General features: G+C 39.1%; 1 protein-coding gene across 2 annotated transcripts in view; it reads right to left on the reverse strand.

Moving 5' to 3' along the window:
• LOC101872730 (cadherin-4) overlaps positions 1–12,189 on the reverse strand; it is a 457,816-nt gene that overhangs the window by 157,754 nt on the left and 287,873 nt on the right. The window contains exons 1-2 of one of the 2 annotated variants that reach the window (XM_031047633.2): positions 3,702–3,732; positions 3,439–3,615 (exon numbers count right to left, since the gene is read on the reverse strand). In XM_031047633.2, coding sequence (XP_030903493.1) covers positions 3,439–3,597 — 159 coding nt within the window. In that variant the 5' untranslated portion in view covers positions 3,598–3,615; positions 3,702–3,732. Of the gene's footprint in view, positions 1–3,438; positions 3,616–3,701; positions 3,733–12,189 lie in introns of those variants that run through there. The other variant, XM_034066742.1, reaches the window with a different exon arrangement.

Genomic DNA, 12,189 nt, shown 5'->3' on the forward strand with positions numbered 1-12,189 from the left:
TTTAGCAGATAATTAGAAGATAGATAATTAAGAATTAGCTACACATGTAGCTAAAATGGATAAGTCAGAAAATAGAAGGTACTCAGCAAGGGCACAACTATTTAATACATTATCTTAGTTGATAAGTGTGTCTGCGTGAGTCATTTGCTTGGAGGAGGAGAGGGATTACATATTGGTTTTGTACTTTTAATGGGAATTTTTATGGACCTCATAGTTGTAATAATGAGACTAGCTGACAATTAGTAATGAAATTATCCTCACCACAGTAAAATATTTCACAGCATGTAAAATATTATTCCTAATACAAAGGTAGAAATGAAGCACAATGAAATTAAACCCGAGATTTTCATAAATGTTTACAAAGTAAGTAAGCATATATCAATAAAATTTGATAACTGTTTTCTCAGCTGAAAGATGAAACCAATATTTGCAAAACATTTTCATATCAATAAAAATTATTTTTAGCTTATACACATCAGATGTTTATTTAAACTCTTTGACAAATAAGAAAATCTTTTCAACAGCCAAAACTAATCAGAAATTCCTATTATTATTTTTTACATATTAGCTTATTGAAATACATTTCCTAGTTAGTGCGGTTGATGCATATGAACAGACATGGATGCTCCTTTGAAAGAAAAAACCCTGTAATTAACAGAGGAATATTCTTTTTGGCAGGTATAATGTTTTGACATCTTCCTTTTTTCTTTTTCTTTCTAAACACGTTTTCATTTAACGTATTTTATCAGAATGAAATGGTTTAATGAGCAGAGAATTATAGTTGATCCCAGCTGAACCAGACAGGTTCAGCTTTTGAGGTATGTAGCTCCCATCAAGCTGCATTCACCTTTGCTGTGATTTAAACTTCACTCAGGTACAGCCTTGCTAAAAATACTGACAAGTAACTAATCAACTTCCATAAAATGGAATTTTTACCTTCACAATAGGAAGCAGGAGTAGGAGGGAAAGTGAAAGATTTGCCTATGCATTTCAAAGTAGTCTAACCTATAAAAAAGCAAACAGCAAGTGGTACTATGAAAATGTACTTCTGGTAGGGCTCTGGGGTTTTCAGCATTCAGATTTTTCATGCCATCCCTCCCTGCCCTTGGGGTTAACCAGAACCAAAGATAACATAATGGAGGGACTGGTTTCCATTAGCTACACCTATAAAATGTAAGCTAAAGCATGGCTCTCTGGACAAAGAATAGCTCAGTGTCCAGGAACGAGCATTGGGTTTGAATGCTTTATATAAAGTAGCAGAGAAAACTGAAAGACTTCATTCTGTACAAACGGATCTGAACTGTAACTTCACATGTGCACTTCTAGCTCCAGTTTGTGAGCAGATGGACGCAAAACTACTCAGCACCCAGTGAGCAAAAGCATGAGAAATCAGATCAAAACTGTTACCTAGATCTAGGAGACAGCAGAATGCTGCAGGGCAATCTGAAGATTATGTGGATGGAAATAGTCAGACAGTGCTGGTCTTTGAATACATTGATTTATCCTATTCTGGATAATTAAAGAGAAAAGTCTAACTGGGGAAGCTGTAACTCCTGCTAGGAATCACCCAAGCTTCACGTTCAGGGGCCAGCACATGGACCAGATGCTGCAGATGAGCAGAAACTCAATTCAAGCCTGAAACATCAGGGGTCTCACGCTTAATGAAGTTGCCCTCTTTGTAGGATCTTCCCTGCTGTATGTCAGGTGAAAAGGAAAGCAGCCCTTTGTAAGTAATTTCTTTATTTCCCACCCCATATTTTATTTAATTTTCAGTGTTTCCTCTATCATCTGTATTTAAAAACTGCAATGAAATCTATTACTGAAAGTGTGGGAGCTCTGTGTTTCTATCAGCTAGGTTATCTTTACAAGGTTACTTGTAGTTTAAGTGATGAATATAAATTCTTCTGTACCTATATAAAATTTATTATTTGTCACCTTCATTAATACTGGATTTTTGCATTCTTGAGTCCTTTTGTTTCATCTCCAGACTGCAGGGGGAAGAAGAGCCACAGAGATTTCAGTCCTTATAAGTCATGGTAGGCTTGTGCCAAGTTGTCCTCTCACTGTCTAGTCAAAGCTCAAAAGAAATCAGCAGGGAGTGGGAGAGGGCATGGGTTCATTTACAAGTACTCTGCTTATTTTGCACAGGAATTCAGGAATTAATCTAAATGATTAATCTGATTTAGTAAGATATTTTTGACACATAGGGTTAGTCTTTTCTTCAGACATTTCTTCAGCTTCACAGAACAGCACACTAATGGATCACTCCATAGCCAGCTCTGCTGACCACAGAGACTCCTTGGCTTCCCTCCCTGGTTTTCCAGGACAGGCGTAAGAACATTTACCACCTGCTACCTTTTAATTCCTCTTCCTAATTCCCTAATTGCACAAAGAAACAATGCCAACAACTGGTTTGCCCAATACTTGGTGAAATGGGAACACGCACTTTCAGTCATTGCATGAGTAATTGCAAGCTTCACCTGAACTTCCAAAGGACTCAGATAGCTCTTTTCTTCCTCCCAGACACGGGTTGTGCAGAAGAGTATCAGATAATCAGTATGAAGCAGGTAATGAGGACAACTCATCTGCATCCAGGCACTGTTTCAAGATGACTAGGTGAACTCCTCAGAAGGGATGCCACTGGCACACTACTGTTGCTCAAAATAAGTTCTGCAATTTTATAATTTGCCATTTTCTTCCAATGGAAGAGCTGAAAAAGTCTGTCAGGGATAGCTAATCTTTCTACTGCTCCAAAACCTGAAACCAGCACTCACAAGAGGAATAGCAGCGTGTATTTGTATTTTGCTAACACTTTTCAACAGCAATAATGTATCAACCAAAAGGGTCTGTCAGCAGCCCCTTTTCCCTTCTTCTTCTTTTTCCTGTCATCCAATAATCATTACAGAAAACCACACGGGTAAAACTTGATCTTGGAGATCATGCTTGTAAAGAAAGAAACTAGTAACATACAGAGGATGAGGGATCCATCTGCAGCAGCGGCAGGCAGCCAACCTCCTCCAGCCCCGCCACGCATCTGTACCCCGGCTCTGAGATGGAAGGGATGGAATGCAGCACCCCCTCCTCGCTGGGTGCCACCAAACCCAGCTTTCCACCTGCAGTCGTTTTCTGGATGAGAGCGTGGGCAAAGTGCCATCTTGGCAGCAATGCCAGCGTCTCTTGAGGGACTGGCTGGAAGGAGGCGATTAGGCTGCCGTTCAGCTGCGGGAGGGAAAACTGGGACACATTGCTTTGGAAAATAAGTGTTTCAGCAGTCTGCAAAAGGCAACTTTTCCTGCACGAGGGATGAACAGCAAAGAGCCTGTGCTTCGAGCCAGACCTTGCATGGCATGGACTTGGAGCTTGCACTGCACCTACTACACCACTAGACCCACTGCAAGATTACAATTATCATAATGTCTGTTTCTGCTTTCAGCTTACCCGAACCAGCTGCTGCGGGAAGGGTCCCCTGGAGTTCTCCGGCACATTGATGGGTGGGATGACCCAGTCTCGCTTCTGCCGCCGCAGGCCATTCGAGCTCTGATGCTGGCGCCACGGGAGCAGAGTGTCACTTTGCTGCTGTGCTGGTTCTCCAAGCATGGTCTTCCTTCCTTTTGGCTGTTTGGAAACAAGACAGCAAGACCAGTTAGTGTCTTTCTCGCTCTTTAAGACCTTGTTCCCAACAGTGGTGCTTTCCTGCTTACAAATGGTCACATGTCACTGTGAAAGTTATTGTTACTAACGTGATGTATTTCTGCATCACAAAGACAAAACATGCTCTACCGGCAACTCTGCTGCCACTTAATTTTCACAAATATATGGAGCTGTCACCCTTGAATCAAGATGCCTCCCAGAATATATTGTCTTCATTACACCAGCCTCAGGGAGATTTAGCAACACATTGGACTAAGGAGGTTTCCAAATTTCTAATAAATGAAGCCTACCAGAATGGGAAAAAAAAAGAGAATTCCTTTACGGCCTGTCATGGGTCCAGTTTCATAGTACAGAGTTACCCAGCAACTTGGCATTAGGAGTGATACAGTAACCCTGTTTGTGGTTCTGCAGGTGTATCATGCCAAACCACAACCAGAGAGTCAGCTCTATGGCTGCAAAGGTGAATCAATGTAACTTAGTGCTTCATGACAAAGGACCTTCTTGTAAGAGCTGGGTTTTGAATGAAAATCCCAACTACACATCTTCCCACACAAGCTGGGAAGTAATGTCTCATTCAGTAACAACTTGCATTAGTTGGGGCACCTTTGAATCCCTCTGTGTTAAGCTTTTTTTAAACTACAGACTCTGCCCATGGCATATTTCATTATTGCACATTAAAACGTTTGTTGTGGGGCCATGGTTTGGACTTAAGGAGTCTGCTTCATTATTAGAAGACTTCAGCCTTACAGAATGATGAATCAATGAACTGTGGATTTGCAGAGGCTCTTCAGAGGTTAACTGGTCTTAATACTTAAATATTCTGTGGCTTCTAGGATTCCAGGCATTACTTCTGTTAAGTCTGCAGAAAAGATAACTAACAGAGACAAGTTTTTTTTTGCCATATGGTGACCTACACTCCCACCAGAAAATGTTTAAACTTTCATAAATCAGAAAGACTGCAAGTCACATTCTCTTAATTTGAGGTAAGATCCAGTGGGAATAACTATTCTCTGAAATTTACAATTTTCAGGTATTTATTTTGTCCCCCTCGAAAAAAAGCCCCAACAACCCAAAAGCCAATGCCCCCCAAAAACCAGAACACAGTAGGAAAAAAATCAAGGTATTTTCCGAGGCTCCTGCAATTTTAAAAAACAATTTTTCTCTTACTTCAAATGTAGAAACTCAAACACCCTACACGCATTTGCAAGCAGTTATCTGTAAACACTGATTTCAGTGGGAATCATTACTGTTTATGGTTTGATGCAAATCCATCTATTAACACATTTCAATTCTTGAACTGAAGTGCAATGAGGTAGGCAGTTACCCCAAAACTATATAGTATATGAAAACTAAACAGTATATAGAACTGAGTGGTGGCCTCAAAGCTGCATGGACCTTCTGGATGCTGAGACATAGGCATCACAGCCAGGAGGCCATTCTCACAGCCTGATCATGATTCTGATCCTTGTTAGCTGTGGAGGGCAGATGTCCACTGGCTGCAATCGCTGGAAGCTTTTGTGCAAAAAAGCAGCTATTTTTTTCCTGTAGACCTGAAAAGCGAGCCAGGTCCAGAGCTGAATTTCCACAGAACACACAACAGTGGTCTTTTTAAGTCACACACAGAAGCACATTTTTCAAACCCTCTCACACTCTCGCCACCAAGTTGATTTCTGTTTTGTGTTTTGCTGTATAAACACCTTCAACAGGCATTGTCACTAAGCCCCTGCAAGATCAGTACATCACTGTTCAATATTTAGATGTTTTTCCTAAAGCATGCTCACTTAAATGTATAATGAACAAGGAAACAGCATCATGATGTGGCAGTAGGAGATTTTCTGGGATATTCAGCATATTGGTAGGCACTGTTGACTACATCCTTCCTATGGGATGCAATATGCTATATCCAATAAAGTTTTCATCTAAAAAGTGTTCTATCACCAGAAAGATATCTTTTCTGAATACTGATGAAAACAATGCTATCTAAAGAAGAGACCCAAAATGAATGTCAACATGGAATAGGAATACCAGACATGGGCGACACAACAAAGTGGATATACCCCCCACTTTTTTTTTTTTTTAATTGGCCTGTGATTCCCAAATGGGGATCCTTTGAGAGCAGGTATTTGGATCAGTTTGTATAATTGGGAAGTGAGCGTGGGGACAGATTATGAAAGGATGGTCAAATAATTTGTGCTCTGCTGAGTTTACACAGTGGAATGAATCTGAACTAAAGACAGACTTGAGAATTAACACAAATCCCAAAGCTCCATGTATACTGAAATAATTAGTGTCAGCTCAGCAAGGCAGTACCAGCCTTTTTAGTCTTTCTGAAATACTTGCTGGCAGGTGACTAGACAGTGACTAGCTTGCTTGTCACTCTTGATGATGTTTTCCTACATTAGAATAAATCATCAACATGACTCTGAATTTGGTATGTAGAATTTCAAAAGCGTCTTGCAACAACAATTTTTTCTTTGAAACAACAGCTCTTTTTTATCTTCATTTGTTGACAATGCATCCTCATGACCTTAATTTCTCTGGTGTTGTTTAAATACGTTGTACATGTTTTCTGCTGTTTAAAAGCTGTGAGACAAATGCAGTAACAAATTCTGGTGAGTATAAATGCCAGCACTATTCAGATCTCTGACTGAAACATCCAAGAACATCTCTGAAATAACAGCAACGACTGACCATGAGCCCCAGAAAACGCTCCTGTACTTCTGAGTTTGCAAGGATCTCAAGTTCAACTTAAAAGCAGAATGAGACACCAAATTAAATTAATTACAAAATACAGCTGCAAATTCTGTTTTTGCTGAATAACAGTTTTCACTGACAGAACAACTACTCCTTCTTTCATGGCCTTACTGGCCATATGCTTTCCAGAATCTCAGACAGACATTTTCAAAAGATTAACTATTCCTCTATCTTTTGTAGTGTCATCGGAACACAATCTGTGCAAAGCTCTTCTCACAATCAAATCAAGCACCTCTAGTGCTACTGCTCTAGGGCAGTTTCGATCCAGTTGCTTTTCTGAGGTGCCATCACCTCTTACATATGGTCAAAGGATGATGGACATTTGCAGCAAAAGAGAACCCAGTCTATGATTCACATGCCCAGTATGTTAAATTACATTCCATTATTAATAATGGAGATAATAAATAAACCCACTCACCATTCTGAAAATTACACGGTGACATTTGTAATTCATTACAAAAGGATCAAACACCAAACATGGAACATTTGAGCATGGTCTTTGGCAATTCACAGACAATTAAATGAGGATATAAAATATCAGGTAATTCAGTAATTATGTCTGTCTATTATTTTAGGACACTGATAAGCCAGAAAAGAAAACAAGAACAGATGAAAACCTTCAAGTTCAAGGAGAAAAAGTGATTACAAAGCATGTGATGAATTGAAACAACAGGAGAAAACACCATGCTGGGATGTAAATTCGTTATGAAAATTTGGATTCAGTATAATCTGATGCCTTAGTATTCATATTAGAGCAGAATTTTTTATGGCTTAACATGCTAGCTGTATTATTGAAAGACTACATTCTGGAAACTTGTCTTTGAGTTGTCCAGTGCCCCCTCCAATGGGCTTGTAAGCCCATAACTGTGATATATATGTCTGCACAATGCCAATATGGGCAAATTATAATGCAGCCATTGGATTTTCTGCTAACAAAATGCTCCTTTCTCTGAAAAGCTCAACTACAATATTTGTACAATATTGGGCATCTTCCCCAGGTTCGATCAAGACTGATGAGCTGAGGATTAACAGCAGTACAGTGAGGTAGGATCTACCCTATAATTGCCTTGCCACTCTTTTGGGTTTTCTGGGACTATCAGTTAGAGTCAACTAAAAACCATACTAAAGTCAACCAGAAACCTTTCACTGAGATGACAGATCAAGCTTTCAGATAGCAATGTGAGGTTGAAGGAGGCATAGTCTCATCTGTAAGGATTATGCAAAGATCCTTCTTTTTAAAGGTTGCTCCACAGAAGATGTAGGGCTTTCTCAATGTCCATGTCAATAACTTCAGTAGCATCTTACACAAGTAATTTCCAGTTCCTTTTCAGTCCAGCACTGCATTTAATGCATTTGGAAGGGGTACGTAGATAAACCCTGAGGGACTGTCAGACTTTAAAGCCAAACAGATTTAGGAAATCTTCAAACTGCTGGGGTTGTATGGTTCTCCAACTAACTCTATTTATGCCATGGCACTGAGACCTCAGGAAGATTCCTTGCCTGCATTTAGCACTGGCAATAAATGGTAAGTCAGAATAACCATCCAGCTAGCCAGTGCTAGTCCATAGCTTGTCAGCCTTTCATTTGTTGGACTAAACTCAATTCTTACTCACAGAAGAGGTAAAAAAATAATTCACTGAAAGAACAGGACACTCAGGACTCCTATAGGCCCTCAAGCCCTATCCTGCTCATGTAAGTCACTGAATTTTTACTAGTCCACAAATAAAACCAGTGAGTGTGAAGAAATACCAGCTTTCACCTTCCGCTACACTTAGCAGTAGCCAGTCTCGCCAGCTGGCACGTCTCCCTTCCCAGCCAACCTGCCTTTGATATCCGTCAGCCTCTGGCTACAGAGACATCTGGAAGTTATTATCCAGCAGAGCATATCACAAACCCATTTACATAATATAATATCATACTTTGTGTTCCTGCTTAGCTGAACATTTTGGATCACTCTAATGTTTGGGTAAATAAACCACCATTCTCTGCATATAAATAACACTGCATCTTAGGGTACGTTTGTTGGAGATTATTAATTTTATAGGGCTCAACCTGCAAAATAAAATGGTCTACATTTAGCACTAAAATATATTATTCTTGCACTTGGAGTAAAAAGTACCTGTAATCCGAGGAGAGGTAATAAGGCTTTTACTTCCGAAGTATCAAAATTATTTATGATTTAACCTGTGTCTTATTTATAAGCCTATCTTATTATTTTCATACTCTCTTTAACACCTCCCACTAGACATTTTTCAGATAAGAAATAATACTTGGCTTGCTTTGTTTCTAGTGTCACACCTAATGTTTACCTGAGCCAACTTGTTTTTAATATATTTTCATCAATACAAGGGGATACAAAGCCACCTTTAGACCATTGCTCAAACAATTTTCCCTTCATCTCCTATATCAATGCCCATTTTGAAAAGTGGTACCATTTCCTACAAAGGAAAAAGAAATATCTATATAAAAATATTTAATCTGAAACATTTTTGCTTGTTTCCATGGTAGCTGTGGAAAAGACAGGAGAAAATGGTATTTACCAAACAGAAAATAAGACAATGAAAATATAGCTTAGTTCTTTAACAAAAGGAACATGAGAACGCTGCAAAATAAACATTTGCATGAATTCTGTTCTAAGGAGACAACATTTTGCTGACATCAGGGATGGCAGTAGAGGACGAATGAGCCCTTTTTTCCCAAAATGCACTATTTCCCCAGTTTTTGATCTTTTAGCAGAGAGAGATATTTCATTTTGTGTTCTCGCACAGTATAATGAAAGGGTTGGAGAACAAACAGCAAATGTATTTACGTTAGGGTAATTGACTCTTTTTTATTTAGGTCATTGCTGAATTTGACAACGTTGTAGACAGGAAGAAAGTAGTTTTAAGATCAGACTTTTTGTTTTAGACTTTAATTTATTACAGCCATTCTATGTGAAGGTATTCTTTAGGAATTGCACAGGTAAGGAATCCATAATCTGTTTTTCTCCTTAACCACCTTCTTGAAGTCTGTTATGACTAGCTGTATTAGCTCTATTTACTAATAGTTGTAAGCTGTGGTAAATTTAATCAAAGATAGCTTCATGTCACGTCCCATTACCATCATGGAATAAATTGCTGTTCATGAGTGATTTGTGTCAAAGTGCTCTGAAAAAACTAGTGTTTTAGCAGCATGATGTTCCAATGTGCACAGTTCTTCAGCAGGGGCATTAAATTATTATGTTTGCAGAGAAGCCACTAATCTACAATGAGACATGTTTCTGGCAGTAGATTTCCACTTTAAAGATAATGAACAGTGTTCAGATACAGAGAAGAGCCCCCACTGCTTCTAAAACTATACTAATAATTTCTTGTATAAACAGAATAAAGGGAACCAATCCTGACAGGATATTTCAAGTGCCAAAACAAGCTGTTTGATCATCACGACTTACAAAAGCAAACAGTGGAATCTCAGTGTTTGTGACCTTTATCAAATCTAGCTATGTACAGCCAGGAATGGTATGTTTGGTTAGGAACTCATTAAACAAAATTACCTCTCCATTTATAGAAACCATACAAGTACAGTATAAAACATTTTAATTAAATCAGCTAGTTAAGCAAAAATTCATTACTTTTTTTTTTATCAGCTAGCAGTGGGGCTGCATAGAGCAGTTCACATTAGAGTCAATTAGTAAGAAAAATTGTCAGATTTGGCAAGTGCATGAGCTTCCAGAACACATTAGCTGACAGGGAAGAAAAAGTTTGCCTAAAATCTCACAGAGTTACTGCCCCCAGAGGAGAAGAATGAGCCACGTAAAATGCACACACATGCATCAGCCATGCCAAAGGCCTGTTGCTCCCAAGAAGTCTCTGTCAAAGCTGAGCAACTGCCTTTATGTGCTCTCTTCCTCAAGAGCTGAAAAATGAGGCATTCATGCAAATCTGAGGTTGTTTGGTACCTGGCTGGCTTTGCAGGCTTTGGACAATTTTATCCAATACAACTAATACAATGTGATCAGTGTGACTGAGGAATAAAAATCTTCCTTCGTGCTGTAAGGATGCAAAACAAGGAAAAAGCTGAAGAAGAATAACAGGTAAAACCAGGTGATATTTAAATAGGGAGAACACAACACTCTGGCTTGTAGCTCAGGCAGAACATCCTCTCTTTGCAAACAATGCAGCAAGACCCTTAGTGGGCAACTGTAAATAAAGACTGGACTCCAGAATAAAGAGACATCTGCTGAAGTTGCCATAGAAAACTATAATTAAAAAAAACCCCAAATACAATTTATTCACTTTGATCAGGTAAACTAACAAGGTTCATGGCCCAAATAAGGACCTTGTAGCCACAGACTGCAGCTTGCCCCCTGAGCCAGAACATGGCTTTTCAGGTGTCTGCTGACTATACGACCCACTGGGACAGAAGAAACTGATTTCCCAGTGCAATTTAACTGAAATTCAGGAATCACCTGGACTCACTCACACCTTCTTTTTGCCTACACATTCGGTGAATTATCACTGTTTTAAGTTGAAATCTGCTAAGGCACGAGCGCACCTCAATACACTTTGCTTTATTACTAGCAGAACAGCACATTCACGTTCATTACTGAGCAGACATGAAATGTGAAAGACGCCCCTAAGGCAAGGGAAGTTTCAGCTGGGGTGGAGAGGCAGAGCTGTGTTGAAACTCATTCTGTGGTATGCATGCTGCAGTGATGATCAGAGGTCTCTGCTGGACCATGCACTGCTTTCAAGATTTCAAATGATGCTCTCCCTCTTCCATTCTGTGGAAGAATCACATACCAAAGCAGGTACATAAGAAATCCATCGGCCTTTGGTGGAATCTTTTATGGTTCCCACAGGTTTCAAGCACCTGTTATACCTTGCTTGTCACTGTCAGGCTCTGATTATCACAAGAGCCTTCAAAGAACAGGAGAAGATGACATCATCCGCAAAGCACAGCTCTCAATGCACTTTCTCATTTTAAGGCTTGAACATCTTATCCCAACATGAAATGTTCTGATGAGGCTGTTTGCTTGTATAGCTCCAAACATCAACTTGACCTTTTCACATTCCCTTTGTAAGATCTAATCTCACAGTGCTTCTTAGGTAGGATTGTTTAAGAAACATCTAAATTACTGTTGTACTCTACCTTCTAGTGTTTACAAGAAGACACTTCTATCGTCAAGTTAATGTCATTCTCATAATTGGAAGAAGAAGCACAATGGCTTCAGAACTACAAGTACTGCTCAAGTGCATGGCTATTAAATTACAGAATACTACATAGTTATTACCTTTTCCAATATCTATAGGACAGCAATAAAGGTAATAGAGCTTGTCATATACAATACAGTAAACCCCACTACCCCAGCTTGGTATTACTTCTCTCATTCTGCATGTATCTTTTTGAGAAAAATGTGTGCAGTATTTGGGCTAGCAAGCTGAGTTCTTCCTCGTAGATAAAACTTCCAAGAAGTAATGAGAAAAATTGTTCCAAAACATATTTCTTTTGCTTCTAGAACTCTACCTACTACAACTGTTCTTCATCACAGAAAGGAGCGGGAGCAAATCCACCCCTTAAGAAGCCTGTGAAAAATTCTAATCTCATTTTATTTTTCTAAAGCCATAAGGTTCAGAAGATAGATGAATTAAAATAATCATAATGAATCAAATGTAAAAATATTCCCTCTCTTCATAATGTTTGCAAGGAAAAAGATCATAAGAGATTTAAGAGATCACAAGCACCATTGCTACTTTAGCACAAAGCGAAGTAATTCATTCTAGTACTTCTCTCCTCAGTGCTTGT

This window comes from Melopsittacus undulatus, chromosome 10 (genome assembly GCF_012275295.1).
Source record: "Melopsittacus undulatus isolate bMelUnd1 chromosome 10, bMelUnd1.mat.Z, whole genome shotgun sequence".
Classification (NCBI taxonomy): domain Eukaryota; kingdom Metazoa; phylum Chordata; class Aves; order Psittaciformes; family Psittaculidae; genus Melopsittacus; species Melopsittacus undulatus.